Source organism: Phocoena sinus, chromosome 2, assembly GCF_008692025.1.
Source record: "Phocoena sinus isolate mPhoSin1 chromosome 2, mPhoSin1.pri, whole genome shotgun sequence".
In the NCBI taxonomy this organism is placed as follows: Eukaryota; Metazoa; Chordata; class Mammalia; order Artiodactyla; family Phocoenidae; genus Phocoena; species Phocoena sinus.
In genome coordinates, this window is record NC_045764.1 from 169,035,888 (window position 1) to 169,063,222 (window position 27,335).

Here is a 27,335-nt window from a genome sequence, read left to right on the forward strand (position 1 = left end):
TGTCCTCTATGTACTGGACACTGTTCCAAACATTCGGGAAGCATCAGTAAATGAACAAGACAAAATCCTGTCCTCAGAGGACTAATGGTTTGGTGAGCCAACAGGTCGGGGTGCGGCGACGAGGCTGCCCAGGGTCTACCCTGTGGCTCCCCCAGTCCCTCTCCCAACCCAAGGAGGCTCATCCAAGTCAGGAGGGAGCCGCTGGGGAAACCCAGAGCCCATAGAGAACTTTCTGGGTTCCTCTGTGCCCAGCCCCCACTGGGATCCACATCGGAAGGGGAGATGCTCTGAAAGTAGGAGCAAGAAGCACCAGGTCTTCAGGCACCAGGTCCCTCATCCTGCCATTCCATGCACTCATTGCAATGTTTGTCGAGCACTCATTCTGCACCAGGCACTGGGGACACAGGAGGACCACGGCAGAGCCCCGGCCCCATAAGGACTCGCAACGCGGAGGGGAGGGCTGTCAACACCCACTCGAGGACAGAGGGCTAAGCACTGGGGCACTGGAAGCAGGATGGGGGTGGAAATCAAGGAAGGCTGCCTGGAGATGGTGAGTGGCAAAGGTAGACAGGTGGGGTATAGAGGGAGGGGCATTTCTCATCCAGGCTTCATCAGACCTTCCCACCGCTCTGTGAGGAAGGTAGGCCAGCCATTTCAAATCTCCATCTCCGGTGAGGAGACTGAGGCCAGGAGGCTGGTCTGGGTCCCAGGGCCTCCCAGCAGCTTAGAACCAGAGGCTGCTGATCTGGAGGGGCTGCTGGGCATCGGGTCTGGGTTACAGAGCTGGTGGGCATTAATTAATCTGCACTCCAGTCCTGCGGGAGAGAGGAGAACTTCCCCCCATTTCCCACGACACAGTCACTTGGGCAAAGTCACAGGAGGAGGCAAGATTGAAACCCCGGCTTGAGGGGCACTGCTGCCCGAGACCGGCACTGCCGTCCGCACACCAGTGTCTCCTGTCCTCCGAGGGCCCATCAGGTTTCAGCTGCCAGCACCAAAGCCCACCACACAAAGGGGGGTGAAGGGGCCCCAGGCGGGGGGAGCCCCCGGGAGCACCTGGGCAGGGGGCAGGCCAAGCGACGCCCCCGTCTGAGCCCTGAGGTCCTGCCCGGCCGCCTGGACGGGAGACCAGAGGTCCCCAGAGCTGGTGCCCCGGCAGGCTTCTCCTGGGCCCTCCTGGCCGCCCTCCCCCTTCTCCTCTGGAGCCTGGGACCAAAGCCCAGGGATCCTCCCCTTCCTACCTCTGCGAGGCTGATAAGCAGAGCTCTGGGAAGAGACAAAGGGGTGGGTGATCTCACCTCTTGGCAGCTGCCGGGCCAGTAGGCTGCCGCTGGGCTGAGGGCAGGCCCTTCCAGAGGAGAGCTGAGCCCCCTGTCAGGGGGTGATGTGTCCAGATACTTAGTGGGAATCCTACTCTCTGAGCCTCAGTTTCTTCATCTGGAAAATAGGGGAGCTGATAAAAGCAGCTCTCTTAGGGGATGGCCGTGAAATGCAAGTGATCCCTTCACGCCGCGTCTGGCACACCGTGAGCTCCCAAAAGAGCGTCAGCTAGGAGTCTAGGTGGTGGCAGCGCGCTTGGCTCACGGATCCGTCTCAAGGGACCAGCAGCACCTGGGGACCTGCTGGATATGCAAATGCCCAGCCCCCCAACCAGACCTCCCGGGGGTGGAGCCCAGCGGTGGTTCAACAAGGCCTCCAGAGGATGCCCAGGCGTCAAAGGCGGGGCTCCTCAGTCCCGGCCGTGTGGACGCTCTGGGCTGCATTGTTCTCTGTGGTGAGTGCTGCCCTGTGCATTGTGGGACATTCAGCAGCATCCCTGAACTCCACCTACTAGGTGCCAAGAGCATCCTTGCAACTGTGACCAGAAATGTCCCCAGACGTTGCCGAACATCCCCTGGGGGTCAAATCACCCCGAGTTGAGATCCACTGACCTAAAGTTTGAGAACCTCTGCTCCACAGGGCACGAAGCCGACTCGCTCCCTCCAGGAGCCTACAGGGGAATTGTTTTCGGTAACAGTAACCTCCTCCACTGGTGGAGTTACCGGCTGGACGCCAGGTCTCACTCCTTACAGCAGCACCATTTTATTGATGAGGAAACAAGCTCAGAGGCAGAGCCAGGATTCAGCCCAGGCCGTCGGGCTCTGAGCTCCGTATTCTTCATCCCACCCCCGACTCCTGACACTTGCTGCTGTGTCCCCTCCTTCTGCCTCCTCACCACAGCTACGCCTGCCCGTACAGTCCCCTTTCTCAGGGAGCTGCCCCATGTGGCTCTGAACGCTCAGACCGCCCTGGAGGACTCCTCGGCTCGCATGCCTGGCTCTCCCAGGACAGCCGTCAATCGGCTCCCCGTGACCCGTGCCGGCTGGGTCCACCGAAGCTTTGGTTGGACTGTTCTGCTTCATTTGTATTCTTCACTTGACCCTCTCCCATCAGAGCCGGCTTAACAGTTCATTTTTCTGCGTAAGTGCCGAGTGAAAGGGAGTCTGGGGGATCCAGGACCCCACTCCCAAAAAGAAGGGCAGAGGCGGTCCCAAGATTAAAATTCACCGTGAATGTTGACCAAGACCCACACGATGTTTGACCTGGTCATCGTTATTCAGGGACCCTATCCTGAGAATACATCACCCCAGAGTGGAGACGGCTGTACAGAGTCAGATGCTCAAGAAGGGAACTCTGCTTGGAGAGTAACCTCACACCTCCCAGGAGGGAGCTGGTTAAGAAAAGTCCGGCCCGGGTGCTCGGTGGGACGCGGTGTGTCCACTCTATGGGCACTGCTGGACCAGCCCATGGAGGTGGCTCAGACCAGACCCTCCTGCAAAGGGCTCGTGCCTGATGGAGGATCAGACAAGTCACGGCAGAGTGACGAAAAAAGGACAAGAGCTGAGACGTGATGCTGAGGGCAGAGGGGTTAGGGGCGCCAGCTCGCGGTGCCAGGGAGGCCACCAACAGCACGGAAGAAGGCGCTGGATCAGATGCGACAGGGAAAAGGAAAAAGCAGGACTCAAACGGGTAAGGGATACAAGTGTGAAAAATACAAACTCATATGAAAAAGACCAGAAGGGACCACACAAAACTAACAGCGGCAGTTGTGTTAGGGTGGTGGCCCCAAAGTGTGTGTGTCTGACTTTGATAACCCTGTGAAAACAAGAACAGCAGTCGCCACAGATGATTAACCCAGCGGATACACACTGCTGTACCAGGCCAAGGGCTTCGCATACATTATTAATAAGGCAGGACTTGGTTTCCTCTAAGTACATTGGGGAACAGGGCCTGCGAGGTCAGGGGTCTCGCCCTGGAGCCCATGGCTTTTGTGGCACGTGAGGGCTCTGTTTCAGACAGCACAGCCTCCTGTCCTATACCTGCCCCCTCATCACCACTGCTCACCAGAACTGCCCCACTGGGACCCTAAGGACCATTTCAACTTTTCAAACCCAGAGCTTCTAGATCTGAGGCCCCTGAAGCCCAAAGAGATGGGCCAGCGTGGGATCTACAGCCAGCGGAGAGAGGATTCCAGGTACGTACTCGATCCATTTGCCCAGAAGCCTCTGAGTTCCCTGCACCAGGTGCAAAGTCAAATCTAGACTCCAACGCACATCCTGGCCTCCAGGGCACAGGGTGGGGCAGCATCACCACCACCCCCAACTGGGGACCAGCAGATCAGCAGGGGCGGGTGGCTCGTTTGATTCTGCGGCATCCCATCCCCAACAAATTTGCCAGAGAAATGAAACGGACACCATCCACGGCAGGGACAATGACAACCCCAGCTGGAATCTGTTGGGAGGGTGACAGACATCGGCTACAGAATGTTAAGTAGGGGGTGGGTGTGTGTAGAGCTCCCGCTAGCGTGGGGCTTTACCAACATCCCTTATCAGAACAACCCTGTGAGGAGGGCAAGATTCACCTCCATTTGAAAGTTGAGGCACTTGAGACTCAGAGAGGTGAAACAACTTGTCCAGGGCAGCGGGTGAGTTTCTTTCCTGCGATGGAGTCAGAAGTCAGGCAGGAGACAGGATAAAAGCCCCCCTAGAGAGTCAACCATAGGGCAAGGAAGTCAAAGGGGGCTTGGGTCTTAAAGACACTGCACAGGAAGGAGAGAGATGCAAGTCCCGGAGTCTGCACATTGAAGCATTAAAAGGCTCTCAGAAATCATAGCCTAACCTAGCCCTGCTGAGTCGAAATACAATGCAGGTCACACGTGTGATGTTACATTTTTTAGTAGCCATGTTGTAGAAGGTCCAACGAAACAGGCAAAATTCATTTTAATAATATGCTTTATTTAACCTACTATATCCAAAGTATTTTCATTTCAACATTAAAGCAAAATATTTTCAAACTATTCATGTTTTACACTCTTTTTCCAAAAGTCTTCCGATTTTGTAAGTTTTTCCAATTTTCTTCGACATTGTACCCTCACAGCACATCTCAATCTGGACTAGACGCAGCCTCGACAGGCACAGGTGACGCGTGGCTACCGTAGCGGGCAGCTCACCCCTCAGTTTACGCTGCGGATACTGAGGTCCAAAGAGGTGACTGAATGAGGCCAGAGCCATGTGCTTGTTAATCACAGTGCCTGACTCAACTGGGGGATGAGGGTGGCTTAGCAGAAAGAACAACAGGTTTTGGAGCAAGAAATATCCAAAGCCAAATTCCGACCTGGCCGCTCACCAGCTGTGTGACCATGAACCTTGTACTCGACCTCTCTGAGCCTCAATTCCCCTCCTCATACAGTTACAGTGAGAGTTAAATATAAAATACCCAACAGAGTTCTCGGCGCACCGTCGGTATTCAACATGGAGACATGACAGTGATACAGGTGGTGAATATATGGCCTTCAGCAACTGCATTTCCATCAGCCCCAACCCAGAAAACTGAAGCTTGAAAGGAGCAGTCTGTCTCAGAGGCAGATCTGCCTGGCCTGGGTCAGGGCAGGAAGAGGAAATGAGAGAGATGGGCGTGGCGAGAGGAGAGGACATACCCACGGGGCACCAGTACCACAGCGCCTGCTGCGCCCGAGGCACCCCAACTCTGGGAACCAGTGTCAGAGCTAACCCATGTTCTATCAGCGGTGGGGAGCCCCCCTTCAGAGCTGAGCCTATATGAAAGCAAGTGATGGACTTCCCTGGTGGTCCAGTGGTTTAAGACTTCGTGCTTCCAAAGCAGGGGGCATGGGTTCAATCCCTGGTCAGGGAATTAAGATCCCACATGCCACGCAGTGCGGCCAAAAAAACAAAAAGAAAGAAAGCGAATCATAGACTTTTTGGTCCCTGTGATAATGGCCCAGGGCCCCGATCTATTGCTTCGTTGAATGGGAAAAATCCAGAAGCTCTACCTCCAACTCCGAAGACATCTTCACCTAGGGTGGGGCTCAAGGGTTCCGCCCACGAGGTGCTCCAGACTGAACAGAGCCCCCAAGCCCACCCCTGGCCCCTCCAGTCAGTAGAGCCATGGCCATGAGCCATGCTCTTGCCTGCCTCAGCCTCTGGGTGAGTTGTGTCCTCTGCACGGAATGTCCCTCTCCCCCTTCCATCTGGCTAATTCCCACTTACCCTTCTCTTTTCAACTTAAAGTGTCACCTTGTCTGAAAGCCCTTCATGGCACCTGCTGCAGGCCTCCCTTGTTGGACACTCTCACGTGACTGTGTCCCACTTCACAGTCATCCTTATACCCTGGCGGGACTGTGGGGACTGATACCCTGCCATGGACCAGAGACGAGGGCTGTATCTCCCTGGAGCCTGGGAGAGCACCTGGCACCGAGCAGGCACTCAACAAACATCTGCTGCAAGTGGCCGTCGCGTGAAGTTCACTCAAGAACCAGAAGGGCTCTGGTTGGCTGGACTTGGAGAGAAAAGCGGCAGTACTTTGGAAAACAAACGTTGCAGCACCTGCATCTAACACATTAAGTAATTTTCCACGGAACAGCCCAAAGGGTCATGCATTGTTGCGTCACTTTGCTGGACTCTTCCAAGAACTGGCGAGGATTTGGTTATAATGGACACAATTCACAGAACAACTATTACATCAACCATTGATTTTCCAAGAGCCTCAAAGCTGGAGGTTCCTATCAAAGAGTCTTTTGAGTGAGGGGCACACGTAGTTACCATAGCTCCTCTGTGTACGAGAGTGGAGAGATGGCTCTTTGGAAAAGCACAGCCTCCCCCCTTCATCTGCATACACGGTGCCCTGTTAGTACTCAAATGGGTGGTACCACTCCCCCAAGTGGAAGGAGATTTCGATCGTCACGCGACTGGCATTTTTGTGGGCTCAACCAAGGATGCTAAATCTCCTGTAACACGTGGAACATCCTTCCCAAGGAGGACCACCTGCTCCAAAACCCAACAGCATCCCCCCAATCCCCCGACCAGTGGAACACTGGCCAGAGGCCAGCCCAGGCCATGCCCCCAGGGTGAAACGGCGGCAGAGAAAAAATGAGTCCAAAAGGGCACTTCATTGTTAATGAGGATCCACTAACACCGTCCCCTCTGGGTCCTTTTCCCACCCACCCAGGCTGGACCAGTCACCTTCTGAAGACTCCAGCACATTCCTGCCTCTGCACCTTGGCTTGTGCCAACCTCCTCCCTCACCTGGAGAGCCATCCCTGTCAACCTCCACCTAACCATCCTCAATCTCCACCCAACACAAGGTCCTGCTGCACGGCTGGCACCTTGCTGGATGGCTCGGCCCCCATCATCTCGCCCATCTCCAAGGGACTCCAGGCCTCCAACTAGACAACTTACTTAGCGCTTGTCAACTACTGCCCTGTGGTCTCCATGACGTGACCCCTGAGTATAGACACCAAATCTGACCTCAATATATTGACTAAGTGATGGATTCATTCATGCCATTCAGTTGAACCCCTACCCAAACATCGACCACCATACCAACACAATTCCTCTTTCACTTTAAATTAAAAGAAAGAAACTTTTGTTCAAAAGGTCCTGATTAGTATCGGGCACTCAGCATTCACAGTTTCACTGGATCCTCCAAACAACCCCGAGAGGGCATTCCTGTGACTGAAGTCACATTACAGGTGGAAGAGATCAAAGCTCCGCAGGGACACGTAATTTGGCTAACGTTCTACAGCTACAAAGTGAAGGAGCTAAAACTCAAGTTCACCCCTGGTTTCCAACACCTCAGGCTCTTCTTTCTCTGGTTTTGTTCTTATTGATCAACTGTGTTTACTCGATAAGGGCTGCGGTTGATAAAGAGGCATCATTTCAGGGGTCCTGGAGGGTCACGTATTGATTCGGTCTTTACTGTACTATTCAAAGGGTGTTTCTCCTGCGCTCCTCCTCCCGGGTAATCCAACCCACTCACAGATCTGGACTATCGGGGCTTCCCTGGTGGCGCAGTGGTTGAGAGTCCGCCTGCCGATGCGGGGGACACAGGTTCGTGCCCCGGTCCGGGAAGATCTCACGTGCCGCGGAGCGGCTGGGCCCGTGAGCCATGGCCGCTGAGCCTGTGCGTCTGGAGGCTGTGCTCCGCAACGGGAGAGGCCACAACAGTGAGAGGCCCACGTACCGCAAAAAAAAAAAATTTTTAAATCTAGACTATCAAGTCAACTCAGCCTGGCAGTATCTGATGGAGGTTCAGGCTGGATAATCTTTAATCTTGCCATGAAGAATAGCTTAACTTTCAAAGCTTGGCCCCAGCCAATTCTCCCCCAGGTAGCCTGTGGCTTTGGGCTTGGGAAGGTTTTATAAAAGCAGGAAGGGTTCCAACATCAAATAATGTAGAAACCAAACAACCTGTTCCCTCCAGTGGTTTGGTTTTTGTCTCCCGAGGCGCCAAGGCAACCCGTGGGTAGCAGAGGCTGCAGCTTTAAAACAAGAACAGCAAAAACAAGTGCATAAAGATTAGCGCCAGGGGTCGGATTAAAACCCCACCTGTCAAGCCGAGAGGAGCTTTTAGCCCACTGATCAGGGTGTTGAGGCCTGGGGGAAGCTCAGCGGCAAGTTCATGGGAGGAAGTCCTTCCACCCACCCAGATCCCTGACCCCCAGGCCTTGGGTCCCCAGCCCCAGATAACCACAGTGTGTGGCTGGGAAAACAGCCATCAGGTGGCTGAAGCCCTCCTGCTATTTTCCCGAGGTCTCCTGGTAACAAGCATTCAGCAGCGGGCTCTGGAAAACAGTCGAAAGGGAAGGGAACATCGCCAAGCAAGCATCTTCACACTTGCAATCTTCAAGGCTAAGGTGAACGCAGCACCCGCCTACCAGCTTCCTCCGCGGCTGTCCCGAGACACTTGGAAAGGTGAGGGAGTGACTTCTCAGAGAAGAGGACACACAGAACACGGGCTCTAACTCCAGTCCATCTGGAAACTCCACTAAAACCTAGAGTAAAGGGATCTTGTCTGTTGGATATATTGTGTATATAGAATAGAAACCTTCCAGGATGGAAAGGACAGAAGGGAACACAGGGACAAATTCTGCAGGGTGGAGAGAAGACCAGCCTCTGATACCTGATTTACCAAACTCAAGAAATCTATATCCAAGTGGCAGCGAGAAAGGACAATAATCAACCCAACATACAATGCGGATGTCCCAAAGGCTCAGGAAAGAGTGATGACAGGTATCTCTAGAAATGCGGCTGGGATGGAGGAATGCAAAAAGAGGCTTAGAGGAAAGAACCAGACAGGTCCTGGTATCCCTTCCCACAAGTCTCCTAGCTGGGGGACTGTCCCTCCTCCATCGGGCACAAGACTGGAAGTTTATTCCGTGAAGAGGGTAAATCAGAAGGCCTCAGTGTGAATTGTACTCAAAACAGGCAGATTAAGTGATTTTACACATACTGGATGCAGAAGACCTCCCTGTCCTAAGCCCTCTTCCTTCTTTCAGCTCCCAGACCCCCAGCCCTTACCCCCAGCAGCTCGACCTTCACCCTCCAGACAGGAGACTGTTAAGACCCTTCCGTGGGGAGTCTGCCCACCCAGGAGGAAAGACTTAAAAATAGTGACATCGAGGTTCCCTGTGACACAACCCACAGGGCACTCGTCAGAGGAGCTCTAGTCAAGGAGCCCTGCCCCCTGTGCTCAGAGCCTGCAGGATACTTTTTAGTTCCCAACTCTTAAATATGAGTAGCCAACCAAGGACTGTGAATGAGTCAGCCAGCTAAAGAAAGAAGTTTCTAATGTGAAAGCTCCAGACCAAACAAACGCAGTAAACAGAGGGAGAGGCAAAAGGAACACACACATTTCAGCACATCCAGTGTGCATGGGCAGCTCTCAACCCTCCCCCTGTAGTCCCTCCTGTAATCACTGCAGCTCTTGAGGCAGACATTAGTATTATTCACACTTTGAAGACGAGGTGTTTGAAGAATAATGAAATTAAATAACTTACCCAAAGTCACAAAGCAAGGAAGTGGCAGAGGCGAGATTCAAACCAGACCATGTGGCTCAGTGCTCTCAACCACTGCCTTTCAAAGCATCACCCCGGCCACCACTGTCCATCATTACTATTGTCAGTGTGGAAGAGAAGATTCTGGACTTCTCTTAAGAATAAGAAAGAGCTCTTCGTGGGGGGTGAAGGGGGGTGGTGGGATGAACTGGGAGATTGGGATTGACATGTAGACACTAATATGTATAAAAAAAATAATAAGAACCTGCTGTAGTAAAAAAATAAAATTCAAAAAGATAGAATAAGAGAACTCTTGCAAATTAAAAATGTGGTAGATTAAAATATGGAGTATAAAATTGATGCAATCTCCCAGAAAGTAAAGCAAAAAAGCAAAAGGGATGGAAAATAGAAAACGATAAGAAAATTGGAGGATTAGTCCAGGAGGACCAATATCCAAATACAAGGAGTTCTAGAAGATTAGAGAAAACCAAGGAGTAGAAACCATGATGGAATAATCCAAGAAAATTTCCCAGAACCGAACGACATAGTTCCAGCTGGAAGAGTCTCACTAAGAAGAGCTCAGCATGACAGATGAAAAGAGGCCAGCACCAAGGCTGGTCACCCTGACATCTCAGGGCACTGGGGACAAAAAGAGGATTCTATAAGCTTCCAGAGAGAACAAAACAGGCCACACAAAGCGTCAAAAATGGCTTCACGCTTCTCAACGGCAACCCTGGAAGCCAGAAGGCAGTGGAGCAAGGCTTTCAATCCTCGGAAGGAAAATGATTTCCAACCTTGAATTTGATGCCTAGCTAATCTAGCAATCAACAGTTAGTGGAGGGACTTCCCTGGTGGTGAAGTGGTGAAGACTCCATGTTCCCAATGCAGGGGGCCTGGGTTCAATCCCTGGTCAAGGAACTAGATCCCATATGCATGCCGCAAGTAAGAGTTCATGTGCTACAACTACGGAGCCCACGAGCCGCAACTAAGACCCGGCGTGACCAAAAGAATAAATAAATATTTTTAAAAAAAAGAATTAGTGGAGAATAAGCTGATTTTTCCATGTGCAAGTTCTCAGAAAGTTCACCCTCTAGGCAGACCTTCTCAGGAAGGATGTGCTCCTGTATTCAAGGGACAAAGCCATACGAGGCAGACAGGAAATGGCAGATCTGACCCAGGAGAGAAGGGAACCACAGGTGATGGTGACAGACGGCCCAGGTAACAGCCAGGTCCCAGGTGTGGGGGACAGTGAGTCCAGACTGGAGACAGGTCAGAGGATCCTGAAGTGCTCAGGAAGAGGAAGTGGAGAGAATTTACCTGATGCATCCAAACAACGTGAGGGGCTATCCAGACACTAACAGAGACTTTGAGGAAGAATTTAAGCACATATGCCAACAACAGTAGACAATTTTTAACTCCAAGGAAACCAGAAAGTACAGCAGGAGAGGTGATCATAATTTACTCCACGACGAAGCTCTGAATCTCACTGATCTAGTCGGAACAGTGTAAACCCCAATTACTGATCTTACCAAAATTATGATGAAATATATCAGGAAGTTGGGAGGACAGGAAAGAGCTGAGGTTAAAAGAGGTAAAAAGGAGACCTACATCCTTACCTTCCATAGTAGGAAAGAGGAGCCTAGAACCAAAAACTCAAGACAAAGGAATACGTGCATGTTATTTACAGACGTGGAAGAAAATACCAAAATCATCCGCTAAAACAGGGGTCCCCAACCCCTGGGCCACAGACCGGTGCTGGTCTGCAGCCTGTTAGGAACAGGGCCGCAGAGCAGGAGGTGAGCGGCAGGCACGCGAGTGAAGCTTCATCTGTATTTACAGCCGCTCCCCATCGCTCACAGTACCGCCTGAACCATATCCCCCCCCCCCCACCTACCCCCCGCCCCAGTCCGTGGAAAAACTGTCTTCCACGAAACCAGTCCCTGGTACCAAAAAGGCTGCGGACTGCTGTACTAAAATAAGTTGCAAGCGATTGCCTCTGGGAAAAGGGGCAACGAGGGGGAGCCACTGTTTTTCATATAAACCTTGGACAAGTATAGTCTCATACGACTTGGAAAAGGCAAGGGAGAGGGAAACTGACATTGATAAAGACATGTGACATCACCGAATGTTCTCACAACTAAGAGAAGTTGGGTTTATCCCCCTCTTCACCAAAAAGATACTGTCAGGCTCAGACTACCTACAGCTAGGCAACACTAAAAAGACGCTAAAACTCAGTCCCCAGTTCTGCCTGATCCCAGAAGCTACACTTTCCCTTTGAGTCTCCATTCATATATTCAACCAATACGAACTGAGCACACACTGAGCCTGGGACAGCAGGCTAGGCCCTGAGACACAGTGGTGGACAGGACAGGCCCCAGGGACCGATCCAATGAGCCTTCTGCTCTACCAGGGCAAACCAACAGTCAACAAGCCACCACTAATAACAAATCCAAGTGCAGCAGTGCCCACCCTGGGTGGTCACAATCTATCAAGGGCAACACCTGTCTGGTTCCTGGCCTCCCCCTCTGCCAGCCCATCATTGTTCCTGTGGCATCATGGCACCTCATCCCCCCACCGCCCCACAAGTGAGTCATTACATGCCACTACTTAGCTCTTGCCCACAACACTTCTGGGAACTCAACAGGCTATCACCCAGGCCTGCCAACACACTGCCACCCAGGTCCAAGGCCCTCAGCTTTGATTTGGAAGGTATCGTGTTTCGTTTTGTCTTAGATCAGAGTCGGGCTCAAAGGCCAGACTGGTTCTCCAAGGGAGAGCTCCACACACACAGTCCCTTGTGTACATGAAGGGAAAGTGAATAACCTTGCACAGACCAGCCTCAGCAAGTGCTGGTGGGTATGCAGGTCCAGGGTAAGCCCCAGACACCAGAGTGTGGAAGGAAACCTCAGACAGCTGCTCACTAGCTGTGGGACAGAGCAAAGTGGTTGAACTCCGCTGGGCCTCAGTGTCTGCATCTGTAGAGTGGGACTATGACACCAGCCTCAGAGGGTTCCAGGAGAATTAAAATGATGTAATGGGGATGACTGTGCTTTATAATCTGCCATGGCCATAGTACGGCCCACAACGAGGATGGCAGGCTGCTTTCCCATGGCTGCCTCCAGTCACCTCTGCCATAATTCAAGGTTACAAGGATTTCGTCTTCTCAACCTCTGAAAAGGGGATCCTTGTCCCCGCAATTCTCAGATCTGCCCCGGGGAATTACTAGTCAAGAATCATCAGTTAGGAATTTAGACTTTACTCTGTCACAGTGTGAGGTACGTGGTACATAGGTGACTATAAACAGCAGAGTCACTGAGCCCACTCTGATAAGAAACAACACCCAAGGCTGGCTGACTGCTTGCCAAACAGCCTTTAGCCTGGCCCAGCTTTCTTCCTGGGTTCCAAATCAAGTGCCCCGTCCACAGCCAGCGGGGCCTTGAGCCAGGGCTCATCAAGTCTCTCCCCTCCCCCAAGTCCACATCCCATCAGTCTCCCCTCTTAACATCCCCTCCCCGCAACTTACTCCCTCTTCCCAGACTTGGTTCTGATTCCTGGTTCTACCACTTACTAGCTCAGTAGCTTGGCATTCATGACACCCTTGCTCAGCCTTAGTTTCTGGGCAGATAGATGATAATGCCCACCACAGGGGTTATTGGGAAGACGCAGTACAGGATCCAGCAAGGGGTCAACCCCCATCCCCCAGACTCCCCATAATCACAACATCAATGCCCCATAACCAATTAAGACAACCCCTGACTTAACTGATTTTTATAGAACCTGTACTCTGTATTATACATTTTACAACAGCAATGCCCCAAATTCTCTTTAGTCACTCAAGCTGCGTCTTGGCTAAATCACCCTGACAAGGAAGGGGCCAAGCTACAGCACAGGGGAGCCTTTTAGCTACACTGGCATCTTCATTGTACCGCATGTTTGGGGAGTTACTGGAACATCTGATTGCAATTCATCCTTGTTTTATAAAAATAAGTAGAAAGAGAAAAAATGGAAGTGTCATTATCAATGATCACTATTGGTTTCATAAACAATACCATGGAGCCGATGGAACCAGAGCAGTGAAGGTTATGGGGTGACCTTCAACCAAGCAGAGAGGGGAAGTTCAGGAAAATAAATGAAACAACAGTACGGTATGATGTCATTCAACCATACTTAAACAGTGAGGCACGATTAGGGTTTTCCTTCCATTCTCTGGGAATTTAAGTTCCTCATAATTGTATGTTTAATGCTTGACGTAATGTAGAAAAAACTCAGGAACTGCATATAAGCCAATCCTCTAATGATGCTCTCTGGTTTTCCAAATAGATTTGATATTTCACATGAAATAGAAGAATGTTTATCCAAAATATTCCAGACTTGACTCACTCGGAGTTATCAGCATTTCCAGAGTTCACGTATCTCAACTCTAAAACAACACAAGGATTAAAACAGAGATGTTATTGGTGCCGGAGCACGATGAACCCCAGGGTCCACACGACAGGGTGTGTACCTGGAGGCTGCTGTGACATCACCCCTTCCTGCTGCACCATCCACACCGCCAGGGCCGCAGGACATAGGCCACAGGGCCAGCCCATGACATCGTCCCCTGGTTATTCACAGCCCGGTGTGTATCTCGGATCACAGCACTGCTGCATTTGGACCTCTGAGTAGACAGTCTCTGTAGGCCCGGGCAGACTCCCTCTCTTGTCCGCTCAAGTCCTGCCCTGCTGTCCTTGGTCAGGCAGCCTTCCCAGGTTCCACAACCAAGCAGCGCCAACCCTGTGACCAGAGCCCAGGTCTCTGCACTCCTGGCTCAAACTCAGCTCAGCGCCACCACCCTGGGTGTCCATCACACTCCCACAGAACCTAAAGGGTATTCCAGGTGTGCAAATGTCCCCCAGATGTGTCTCTTCCAGGAAAAAAGGAGAAGGCTTGATAAGCCATCTGTAATTCATTCATGTATCAGTTTCCTGTTGCTGCTGTCACCAATTACCACATTCTTAGAGGTTTAAAACAACACAAATTTATTATCTGACAGTTCTGGAGGTAAGGGGTCCACAATGGGTTTGACAGGCTACCATCGAAATTATCAGCGGGACTGTGTTCCTTGAGGCCCTAGGAAAGTAATCCATTTCCTTCTCTTTTCCAGCTCCTAGGGGCTGCCTGCACTCCATGGCTCATGGCTCCTTCCAGCAATGGCATCGCTATGACCTCTGCTTCCATCAACATATCTCCTCTCTGACCCTCTTGCCTCCCTCCTATAAGGATGCTTGTGATTGATTAATGGGACCCACCCGGATAACCTGGGATCATCTCAAGATCCTGTACTTAATCACATCTGCAAAGTCCCTTTTACCTAGGAAGGTAACACATTCCCAGGTTCTGGGGATCAAGATGTGGACCATAGTTCAGCCGACAGTAGTTTAGCAAACAGTTCTGGCGACCTACTCCATGTTGGGGGCTGGCGGGACAACAACGCATGCACTCCTCTAGCGACCTACTCAGGGCTGGGCGGCAGGAAGTCCAAGGGAGGTGGCTGTGAATTCTCCCGAGGCGGGGTATAGGGAGGCTGCCGTAGGTGCGGCCACAGTCGTTCTCTGCAGAAGGAGCCATGCAGACAAAGGTACAGGGACGAGAAAGGAGTGGTTTGTGGGATAAACAGGATGATTTCCCGGTGCAGCTGGTTGATTCCAGAAAGGACAGAAGTGAGGGTGCCCAGAACACACAGCAGGGTTTCTGCCCGAGGGCAAAGAGGAGTCTTGGTAGAGAACGGATTTGGCGAGGGAAAGACTTCCGGATCTCTGGGCTGAAGTGGGAACCGGGAAGCTGGGAGCAGGAAAACAGTGGTCCTAGCAACCGCCAAGGAGAATGTTCGCAAAAGCAGGCAAGAAAGGAAAGGTGTAGATGGGAGAGACGCTTGAGGATGCGAGAGGTGAGGGAGGGGCCGGTGGAGGAGCCCATCCGAGGGCTAACTTATGTCACCACCAAACTGTCAAGCCATCTCTGTGCCGTCTCCCCACCTCGCCCCAGTTCGCAGCGAGAAGGCCACAGAACGCTGCTGCTTTTTAAGTATGTCATACCGTAAAAGATTAAAAATAGTTTAAAAGGGATATAAATATTGCAAAGGCTCCTGCCTACTTGGACGGCCCCCCAGGAGGGGGAAGCAGGAGTGGGGCATGACGTCATCGGATCCCCAATGTCTTCCAGTTAGACCCCCCAGTTCTGCAGGAGCTGGTTGACACCAGAATGACTCCAGGGATGCTGCCAAGTTCCCCCAATCCTCCCTGGCTTTTCCTGGTCCTCGGGGCTTTGGACCGTCACCTCCGAGAAGCAGTGGATCCCGGAGCTCAGGAAGGTCAAGGGGAATGCAGCTGCATGGGTCCTCTGGGACCCACTCCCCTGCACTGGCCCCCCCAACCCTGGCTGCAATCCCACCAGAGAGGCCCCTGCCAAACCCCTACCATACTCCCCTACCCCCTGGTTCCACACTGCCTGCCTTTGGGATTACAGATTTTTCCAGGCCACCACCCTTAAGGCTGGATCACGCCTCCCCTCCCCCCATATTCCTGGCAGCACACGCCTTGGCATCCTTAGCCCTAACATGCTCATCTTAGCCTCAAGATGCCTGTGTCCTCCGGGTACTAGGGGCTCCCAGAGTGTCCCATCCATCCCTCCGTCCCAGCTCCCAGCATTGCCAGGAGGACTCAATAACTATTATTTGAACAAATGGCCAGGCTTCCAGTGGGGAAGTCCATTTCTAAAGTGGGTGCAGAACCCACTCCAGGCATGCACCCTCTGCAAAGAGGACTGGGCTGTTACACATGCAGCAGCCATTCACAAACATCTCCTACTTGTCATGTGCTCCGAGTCTGGGTCTAGAATACAAGGTCCCTGCCACCCCACAGGAAGCTCTCTGGATTCCCACATTCCAAATGGGCCAAGAGTAAATATTTTTGGTTTTGTGGATCTCCTCTGTCACAACTACTCAATTGCCATTGTAAGTGCAAAAGAATCCCTTTTGCACTTACAATGGGCATGGCTGTGTTCCAATAAAACTTTATTCCCCAAAACAGGTAGCCGGTTGGATCTAGCCTTCAGACCGTAGTTCACCAATCCCTGCTCTGATAGGAAAAAAAAAATTAATGAAAGCAAAGCAGACAGACTAGTGAGGGAAAAAAACTGTGAAAGACTCTTTAAAGCCACACTTGTGATTTTTGATGCTGCCTCTAATTCCTTCTGTGGCTGACACAATCCACCACTGTTTTAAAAAATAAGAGGTGCAGGGAGGGGGTGGGGGAAATAAGAAAAGGTTTCTATGGGAACCGGGAGTTTACTTTTAATGTTTCAACCACTGAGAAGAGAATTACTTTCTTTTTCTCTCTTCCCCTCTGAGGCGGAGCGGGAGTGACCTCTGGCTTGTTGGGCAGGACTCTGCCAGCGCCTCAGCTGTTCCAGGCAAAGATTAAATGCCACAGTGTACCCCGGGTCCGGGAGGGCCGTTATTGTCATCTGGGCCTCTTGGGCAAAGGGCCGTTTCCCCAGAGCGCTGGATCTGCTCAGAAGCCTCACCTCACCCCGCGGGACTGCTCTGATGGAGTCAAGGTCAACCACGACCGGGGCCACTAACAAGGGATTCAGGGAGAAACCTCTTCCGGGGGCTGCCCTCTAGATGGAGGGCTTCCCTCTCACGGCTGACAAACCCTTTCGGTGACGGGCTTCTGTTCTACCTGGTCTCGAACGTTCCTCAGTACAAATGTGCGTGCGCAGGACGTGCCCCCCTCCGCCCAGTTTGGCAGGACCGTGGGCAGGTCCCTAAACCTCCCCCGAGGACACCTTCAACTCTGCCCAGCTAGTTCAGAGTAGGTGTCCCAGGCCTTTCCTGGGCTCTTCATAGAAACCATAATTAATCAGCCAAGAATAAACCAAAAAGGTACATCATTTACCCACATGTACTTTTACAACAAAGCTCATGAACTGCAACCTTTTCTACATGGAACCCTTAGCGGGAGTGAGTCTCCTGCACCTGGCAGTGAAAAGAATTCAGGAACGCAGCCAGCTGTGCTCAGCGGTGCCCAGAGCTGCACGACGGCCACCCGCCCACGTGTTCCAGGGGCTGGGATGACGATGGCTTTACGTGGGCATCTCTGTCCAGGTCCCACCCTCCTTACACTGCCTTCGGCGGGGGTGGGCCATGTGAGCCCCTGAGAGTCCAACCCTCTCCTTTTGCAGATGTGAAAGCTGAGGCACAGGGAGGGGAAGAGATTTCCCAGGATCCCACAGCAAGTCAGCAGCAAAGCCAGGCCCCAGACCCAGGCCTTCAGCTGCCCCGTCCTGACTGTGTCTTCCCCAGCTGCTCAAATGCTCCCACCTGGAAAGGCTGCTCGAGAAGAATCCACACCCGGAGGGAGGGATGCAGCCAGGGCTGGAACACAGCCTTTTGTGGGCAAAATCCAGAGTTAACTCAAAGCCAGTGACTTGACTCCAGCTGGGGGGCTGAAAGCAATGTTCTACATGATGACTCATCCTTTAGAACCAAGCACACAGCCCCGGGGGCTGGGCCCTAATGGGCAGCAAGTTCTTGGAGAACGGTGAAACCTCTGAATTTGATTTTCTTTGGTTTTTATACAGAAACCTCCAGCAGCTCGCTGTGCCCTCCAAGAGCTGAGGGACACAGAAGCAGGAAAGATTCCCTCTCGGCTCCCTGGCTCCTGTGGGTGCTGGATCACTTTGACCAGGCGACATCCCTAATCCCATGGCTGTCTGCACAGGAGGCCTAGAGGTTTGGAGATAAGAACCTAAGGAATGGGAGGGGAGGGTACTGGGTGCGGGGAGTGGGAGGGGAGCCTGGTGTGGCATCTTGAACCAGACCCCAGAGGGCCTCACCCGTCAGGCAAAGGGGCCTGGACTTGACCCAGTACACCGGTGCAGCCTGACCTTTCCTACATCCCGGCATTTGTGGATAAGGATGCTATCAGTCCTGGGGTGGACGGGAGCTGCCCTGGGCGCACAGGGTGGCCGTGGAGACCCGCTAAAGGCATTAGCAGGGACATGTGTTGGTGGCTGGGTGGCGGGTGGCTTGAAGGAGGTAACACAAGGCCCGGAGCCATAAAGAGGTCATTGCGGAGACTGGGCAGGCGTGAGGAGGGCCCGGGCCGGTGGAAGAAAGGAGGAAGTGGGTAACAAGGCAAGAAGGGCCCATCGTGAGCACGCGGGCACAGTCCTGGCCCTGAGCCTCCCTTCAGGAGATCCCAGCCACTTTCCTGCCTACCGGGTTGTGTAGCACAGAACTCATGCAGTTAAGTTTCTGCTCTGCCCTCAAGGTCTGGTTCCAATGCCCCCACTGTGAGAGGCCCTCCCAGCTCCCAGCCCTGAGGCTACCAGCTCCTTCACCCGTGCAGCCTTTGCCCAAGATTTACAGAGCCAGCGCAATGCGAAGTGTGCCTTAGTGTGACCCAGGTTCAAAGCCCAGCTCCACTTCCAAGCCCATGACCCTGGGCAAGTCATTCTACCTCTCCACTTCTGAAACAGTCTTAAAGGCTTGCAGAAGCATTAAAACACAGCAGTTTGCGCCGTGTCTGGCACACAGGCCGCTGGAATGTTACTACCCCTGTTTGGCAGTCAATTCCAAGTGCCCTGAGTCACAGTTTCTGTTTGCTAACCCTGGGTGGTACTGCTTCCCAAGAAATTCCGACTGAGGGAGACACTGAGGCAGAGGGGGAGGGTTGCCGCTCAGGGAGCTCCAGCCGGCGGGGCTCAGCTGGCAGCGCTGGACACCCCTACCTAGCTGGCTGCCCCAGAGATGCAGTGGGAAAGCCTTATGTCTGCCCAGCCTAATCTCACTCCGTCCACCTCCAACTCTGGCCAAGTCGCTCCGGAACAATGAGGTCAAAGTTCACAGCGTCAGACCCAACAGGCACCAGAGCAACAGGAGACGGTCGCGAACTGAACGGACGTCTGTGCTGCCAGGAGCAGAAAATTCCAAGCCCCGGTCTGGCCGGGTGCCGTGATGGCTTCATGCTCCTGCAAGGCACGGACAAGAACCAGCTCTGCATTCCCTGGTGTCTGCACGATGCTAGATGCTTGGCACGTGTTTGCTAAACTCAGCAGAAAAGGACTATGAATCTTGTGGGGAGGGGGGGGCAGGGTGGAGGCTCCCTACAGAAACGGGAGCATCTTCCGAACACTGGCCTGACACCTGCCTTGGACCAAGAGTCAGGGGATCCCAGAACTGGTGGAGCATTCAGCTGGACCCTCAGGCCAAGCCAAAGAAGGAGAGGGGGCAGCCAGGCAGCCTTGTCATCGGAAAGGCACCGGAGCGCCTGCTGCCCACAGCCCGGCTGAGAACTAATGCACAGACCTGAAGTGCCGCCTCCAACCTCAGCTCTACCCCACGAGGCTCCAAGGAAGTGGGGGCCACCAGGTGGCAGCTGCCCACATCCTGCAATTCCATGTTCTCCCTTCTGAAAAGGTCAACAGCTGGGCCGCCCCCATTTCCTTGCGAAGGACCCTGTGAGGGTGGCACAGGCAGCTTCGCCCAGATGGACATCCATGCTCCCTGCCAGGGAGTCCTTCATTTACAGACACTTTTATGAGCCATCGAAGTGAGCACATCAAGAGGACTTCACGTGCCCATGTGTCAGGTACAGTGAGTTGTCACAGCCCTCCTGGGAGAGGCCACGCTTTCTGCCCTGCTCCCCCCGACCTGGGGGATGGTCTGGTGACATCAGAGTCATATTTGCATGGATTCCACAATTCCACAGGGCCATAGACAAAAGCTTGATGGAGGCTGGGGATCAGGCTCAGTCCCTATGATGGCAGATTTGTGAAATTCCCCTGTACCCAGCGTCCCATCACCACGACAACTGCTTCTACCTGTGCTCGCGAAAGAAGCACGGAGTTTGAAAAACAACCCTTCTGCCTGGACTCCTGACTACCACCCATGCAGAGTTCAGATGAACAAGGCCCCCGCCCATGGCCCACGTGTCACCCAGACACGTCCAGGGCCGGCCAACACCCACCAGCTGGTTTGGGCAGACGTTCTAAGCATGGCGAGGACCGCTTTCTGGACCCAGCCCTTTGGCTGGACTTCCTGAGCACCACAGAGACAAGGAGAGAAAATGGTTGTTTAGCATCCTTAAGAGACGGGGATGCCAAGGGAAAGATGGAGAGAGACAAGACAGATTCCTGGCCCACTGCTTCTCCTAGCCTCTCCTCAGCGACGCTGGGCAGCAACTCCACAGCGCCCGCCAGGACTGACAGCTCCATCCACTGAGGACAGCCCCCAGCTGCAAACAACCCAAACGCCCCTCACCGAAGAACACATCAACAAACTGTGGTACATCCATATGATGGAAGAGTCCTCGGAAAACAAGGAACTATGGACAGCCTGGATCTAGGGCTGGGAGCGATATTGACACACATGCTGGGCACTAGGGGCCGTTAGCAGGTAATGAAAGTGTTCCCCAACTGCATTGTTGGGATGTTTGCACAACTCTGCAGAGTTACTAAAAATCATTGTATTATAAACTTAAAGCAGGTTGAATTTTACAATATGTAAAACTGCATCAGTAGTTTTATAAAAACTCTCTCAAAAAAGGAACTACTGGGCTTCCCTGGTGGCGCAGTGGTTGAGAGTCCGCCTGCCGATGCAGGGGACATGGGTTCGTGTCCCGGTCCGGGAGGATCCCACGTGCTGTGGAGTGGCTAGGCCCGTGAGCCATGGCCACTGAGCCTGCGCGTCTGGAGCCTGTGCTCCGCAACGGGAGAGGCCACAGCGGTGAGAGGCCCGCGTACCGCAAAAAAAAAAAAAAAAAAGGAACTACTGATACAAGCAAGAAAGTGGATGAAACGCACCAACATAATGTGGAGCAAAAAAAGGCCATTTCAAAAGAGTATATATACTGTGCTATTCGATTTTATAAGAAGTTCTAGGGGCAAAACTACAGCAATAAAGATAAAAATAGTAGCTGCTTTGTTGGAGGGGGTGAGTGGGAAGGGAGACAAAGCATCCATCCAGGGTGCTAGAAAACTTCTACATCTTGATCTAGGCAGTTATTACACAGGTGTATCCATACATAAAAATGTGTTGGGCTTGTACTTGAGATTAATGCATATTTTATATACATGTATATAATCATTAATATACATAAAGTTAGAAGTTTATTTTTTTAAATGGCAAAGCCCATTGATGCTCAAATTGCCATTGGCAATTGCCTAAAAGTGAGGACAGTTCACTGGGAGCTGAGAGAGAGGAGCCCACTCAGTGAACTCCTACCCCACCCTCAAGACCCATTTCAAATTGTCCCCATTGAGTGAAGCCTTCTCTCACTGTTCCAGGTGTAACTAGCTGCTCATATTGTTGAACATCCCTTCACAAAAGTCGATCTTTTTACCAAGAGTTGAGGAGTGCAGGAAATTGTTGCACCAAGAATTGGTTCGTATGTGCTTAATAAACACCCACTGATTGCCTAAGGCACACACACACACACAACCTGACAGCCCAAACCAGATGCCACCTCAGCAAAAGATACTAACACCCACCCCCAAAATAGGATGTCAGTTCTCAGGCAACAGGACCCAGACGTGAGGCTTAGCGAAAAAGATCATTTTCAGCATCTCCAACTCAATCCTCCTTACTTTACACAAATCACTGCAGAAAAAATCAAGGGAGCACAGAGCAAACTCAAGTTTCCAGTGTCCAGTGCACTAGGCTCCCCTCCTCCCCACTGCAGGTCACCTCTGCCTGCACTGTCCTTGCCCAACCTAGGGGTGGAGCAGGCCATGTGGGCTCCCAGGACACATTTTATCAGGTGTAATGTTTAAACTTGACTGCCTAGTCACCCCCCAAGACTGCACCCTGACCACTGGGGCTCTCTGCCCTCCAGCAGTAAAGGCAGGGCACCTGCTTGGGACCCACAGCCCCACCCACTCTCTGTCCAGGCCTCCCAGCTCTCTCTGAGCTGCCCCCTGACCTTGCAATCTCTAGAAACCCAAGCCTGAAGAGGAAGCTGCTAAACTTCCCTGTCCAGGTCTATGTGGGTGAAGAGAGGCGGAAGGTGGAACTCTGTCCAGTTCTGCAAAGTCCACATATGAAAAGAAAGAGGCTGGAAGTACACCTCCATGAAAAGCGGCTTTCTTCATGTGTGTGTGGGGGGGGGGCGTGCATGGGTCATGGGGTGATTGTTGGTGAATTTTTTCCTTTAAATATGGTTGTGCTAAGTTTCCACAATGAACAAACTCCTCTGGAAGATAAATTCATGTCGTCTGTGGTGGGAGAACCCCCCCCCCCCCCCCCCCCCCCCCGCCCCGCACCAGCCCTGGTCAGACCTGCCGGCTCCCAAGCGTCTCTTTTCACCTCGTCCCAAGGCAGACGCAGGTCCCAGCGTCTCGCGCCGGCCGGCCTCTCGCCCTTACCCCACCCTCCCACCCCTGCCCAGGTGACCCCCGGGCCAGGGGAGGGGCAGCTCCCCGAACAAAGAAGCCGCCAGACCCCACCGACCCGCGCCTCTGACCTCCTTCTCCCCCGTCCACCCCGAGCCGCCGCGCCCCATTCAGTTCCCCTAGCCCCGGAGATACTTAGGAACTGTCCGAACTCAGACACACACACACGCGCGCGCGCGCGCGCACACACACACGCACACACGCAATCTCACTTTCTCCTCCCCTCCCTGACCTGGGCCGCGTGCGCACACACACACACACACACACACACACACACACGCACGCACACACGCCATCTCACTTTCTCCTCCCCTCCCTGACCTGGGCCGCCGCCCTCAAGGGCCCAAGTACAAACTTCTCCAAACTCGCAGCTGCGGCTGGAGGAGGAATCGTGACGCCCCCGCCCCCCTCAAGCAAATGGGATGCTCCCCCCCCGACACATACACACACACACACACACACACACGTGTGCCTCCCCACACCCCGGAGGCCACTGTTCATTTGGCCGGGGAGGCAATGCCGGGGTTTGGGGGAGGGTGTCTCGACCCTCTTCCCCTCCGTAAGTGACAGGACCGGGTCAGGACGGGGCCGGGGGCGGCGCGGGTCGGAGCTTCCTCGGGGGGGTGGGGGGAGCCGCTCCCGGGGCTCCCGGGCTCCCCCGCTCCGCGCCCCTCTCCGGGGAGGCTGGACGCGTTACCTTGCAGGTTCTGGACTCGGATGTCGCTGATCTGTCCGATGAGCTCCTCGCGCTGGAACCAGTCCCATTCGTGCGCAGCCATGAAGCGCGGGCAGCAGGGCCGGGGCGCCGGGGCCGGGCGCGGGCGGCGGGCGCGGAGAGCCGGGCGGGCTGGCGTGCAAGCGGCACGCACCCGGCGAGGGCGCCGCGGAGCCGGAGGAGCGCGGGCGCGGGCGGGGCGCGGGCTGGGCGGGCGCGCGGTCGAGCCGCCCCCGCCGCGGGCTGGCGGCGGGCAGCTGACGGGAGCGGGGCGCCTGGCTCGCGCTCACTCTCGCATCCGGGGGCGGGGGCCCCGGGGGGCGAGGGGGAGGGGCGGGGAGGGAGGCTGGACTCCGGCTGGTTTCTTTTTTTTTTTTTCCGGGGTGTTTGTTGCTTGGGTTGTTTGGTTGCAGTCGGGTTGGTAATGAGGCGCGGGGTCCCGGCCCTCCGATTGTGATGTCTCAGTGGGCGGTGGGCCGGGTGACGCAACCTGGGATGAGCCCGCGGGTCCCGGTACCCATGGGGCCCGCCCCCTCTCACCCTTACTCCCAGCGCCTCCGCCCACCCCAGCCCGGTCCCAGATAGGAACCTGACACCCACACTTTTCTACCCCAGGTCCTCTGCCCCGGCAAAATTGGGGGAGGCAGCCCCCTGCGGAGGGGGTGGTCCCCCAAGCCGTGCCCATCCGCCCCAAGGACACCTACCGGCATCGGGAGGGACTGGGTAGGAGGCCAGCGAGTGTGGAGATGATGTTGGGGGATTCACTCGTTTGTCTCCAGATTGGGGACTCTTGGAGAGAAAGACTTCCTTCCTGGGTCTGGGTATTGGGAACCTTTTCCCCGGGGATCCAGTCCAGAGATGACCCCAGATTCTGAGGAGGAGGGAGAAGCAGCCGACACCCCGGGAGGGTACCCCATGGAATCCAGGGCCCCTGAATCTCCAAGTGACCTTCTCTGGGGCTTTACTGAAAGTGAAAAATGAGTATAGGCCTTGCTGGTGGGGTGTATTTGTATGTGTATGTGTGTGTGTGTGTTTCTTCACTGTTTCTTTTGAGTCTTGAGAGTTCCAGGATCTTATCTTATTTGGTGCTCACAACTCATACCTTAGGCAGAGTTCTTTACTGGTTTTTAAAACACAGAAAAAAGGAGGCTTTGGAGTCCTGGAATTTGCCAAAGGCTGAAGAATGAGCTAGGGACTTGAGGTCCCAGCCCCCAGCTCAGTACTCTGACCCTTTCCAGAAAACAAATACCGACACACACACACAGAAAGAGAGAGGAGAGGAGAATGGTTTATGTATGAGATATTCCAAGAGAGAAAAAACGGGCAGGGCTCGTCAGCATTTATATATATGGGCCGTGTTCATCATTGCCATATTCATGGTACTGAAATACTAGAAACCCAGACGGCCTACTTCCTAATTAACAAATAGCTAGGGAGCCCCTGCTGATAGACAGACCCTGTGCCTTTGAGGCACCGCCCTAAATTGAAGAAGTCTTACCTCAGGCAACTTCCTGGGAACAGTGGACTGCCAACAAACAAAGAAACCAGACAACTGAAAACAGAAGTGAGTTCAAGAAAAAAATCCTCTTGGGATAAGTAATTGGGATGGGGACCTTGGAGCTGAGCCTGAAGGATGAAGGGAACCACCACTGCGACAGCAGTCTGGGCAGGGGGTCAGTGGAGACATCGCCATGGCACAGCCAGGGACGTGGCTGCCCACGTGCACTGCCTGTCCCGTGGGGGGTGTTTATCCAGAGGGCGAACGGGAATCTACTGTCAGGGTGCGGAGCTCTAGCTTGCTTTTTTCTTTCTCCTTGTTCTCCATTTGCCAAGTTTCCCACCAAGAGCACATATTTTTACAATCAGACAGAAAACCAGTAAGTTCTCTTTTAACCTCTGGAGGCCCTTTCCAGGAGTTCCCAGCCTGCCCCAGCTCACCTCATCTGCGGGTCTGGGAGCACAGTGGAGGCCCCGTGAGGCCAACGGGGACCCACGGGTGTCCAAACACATGCCCCCAGGCTGAGGTTGGTGCTGCCTTCTCCCTGATTGGATTTAAAAGGGCAGGGTCATTTCACACTCCAGGGGGCAGGGTCTGCTTCTGTGTCTGTAGAGTAGGGCGCTAGAAGCCATACCTTACCTAATTTTGCCCCAGCGGCTAGCCATCTCCTGTTTTTACACTTCAATTTATTTTGCATAATTGTTATGGGCTGAAGTTGGGCGGAAAGTCATTTTCTTTTCCAAGTAAAGTAGCCATGAGAATCAGCCTTCCTTGACATTAAGATCTCAGGGGATAGAAGGCTTTAAACAAGCAGTGTGGATGTCAGCTGCAGGGATGGGCCCTTTTTCAGGATACAACGATGTCTGTTCCTGTGAATGAAATGCTGCATCTTTGGGGAACACTGCATAGGTGGCAACAACTCCCTGGCAGGGAGGGGCCACGGTCACCATTGATGGAGCACCAACTGTGTACCGGATGTTGGATCACCAGCCCAAAGAACTTCTTTCTTTGCATCAAAATGGAAAGAATTTTAGGTGGTTTTTAAAGTAGGATGGGAGCCTGAGTCAGCCCTGAGCATGAGGCTGGCCTCTACAAGGTACTTGGAAGTCACTGAACCAATGTGTCAATATCACCCCTCTACCCTTCAGTGTCTTTGGACTCTGGTCCTCCCCGACTGGTCCCTGTGCCACCTCCTTGTCCATCAATCCTGGTTTTACACTTTTTGATCAAGTACTGCAGGTCATGGCCACACGCGGTCACCTCCAGGCTTTTACTCATTCTGCTCCCTCTGAAATGCCCTTTCCCTTCCCTGTCCCCTGCCCTTCACCTTTACCTGGATTACTCCTGTATAATTATGTTTACTTGATGGTTACCCCCCCCCCCATTAACTGTGAACTACTTGAGACCAAGAGCTGTGTCTCATTAATTTCTCTAGTTGAGCCCTTAGCACAGTGCCTGGCACAGAGACAGGTCTCAATATTGAGTGAATGGATGAATAAATGACTAATTATTGGCCTGAACTCAGAAAGCCGGGACCAAATGACGAACAGTTGACCTCCCCCATGTCCTGGGCCCAAGCAAACTTCTGGGGAGGCGATCAAAAAATGTTTGCATATTAGTAATGGGCAAAGCCCATGCTGCTCGGCGCCAGGCAAGTACCACACTGTGAAATGTCCCTTCCTTCCTCAGGCCTGTGCAGCCTCCCAGGTCTGGAGTTCTGGCTGGGAGAGAGGGCCGTGTGACTTCCAAGGGGGATTCAGTTATTTGCCCTCTTGCATGAATTAACAGTAATATTCTTCTTTTGCACTTTTATTTTGGAGAAGGAAAAGTACTCTGCCTGAAGGATTGGCTTCCCGGGAGTTTCCAGAAACAGATTTTCTAGAAATTGCCCAATTCTGCTAGAATCCTTGTCATTGTTTAAAACTGACTCCTGCCAAGGGAAAGGAAAAGAATTGCAGACAATCCCTGGTCTGAACCTCAGAGATCATCAAACCAACATCCCTGCCCACGTAAGGACTTTGCAACATCTGGCGCAGTGGTCTTCCTGTCTCTGCTAGTGGAGACTTCACGCAGATCATCTGGACAGATGTTTTACCTCACCACACCCACAACCCCACTGGGGAAGAAGACAAACAACAAAGACAACCCTGGTGGACCCTCCCAACCACTTCCAGGGGAGGAGTGTGATGGGGACATCCTTTAGTGGGAAGCTGTCTTCTTTGGTCACTGTCATGGCCCCGTTTGTGTGCACAGCCCTTTAGGGTTTGGACAGTCCTTTCTCAACCAGAGCGAATCTGGTCTTCACAGTGACCTCGTTAGGGCAGCTAGGCAGGGATCATTTTTAGATGAGGCTTAAA

At 53.2% G+C, this 27,335-nt stretch overlaps 1 protein-coding gene across 2 annotated transcripts in view; it reads right to left on the bottom strand.

Annotated features, from left to right (window-relative positions):
• Window positions 1-23,568, bottom strand: part of CLMN (calmin) — a 120,348-nt gene extending 96,780 nt beyond the window's left edge. For both annotated transcript variants that reach the window (XM_032623341.1, XM_032623340.1), the window contains exon 1: window positions 23,463-23,568. In XM_032623341.1, coding sequence (XP_032479232.1) covers window positions 23,463-23,544 — 82 coding nt within the window. In that variant the 5' untranslated portion in view covers window positions 23,545-23,568. The remainder of the gene's footprint in view (window positions 1-23,462) is intronic.
• Between the last annotated feature and the right edge of the window lie 3,767 nt (window positions 23,569-27,335).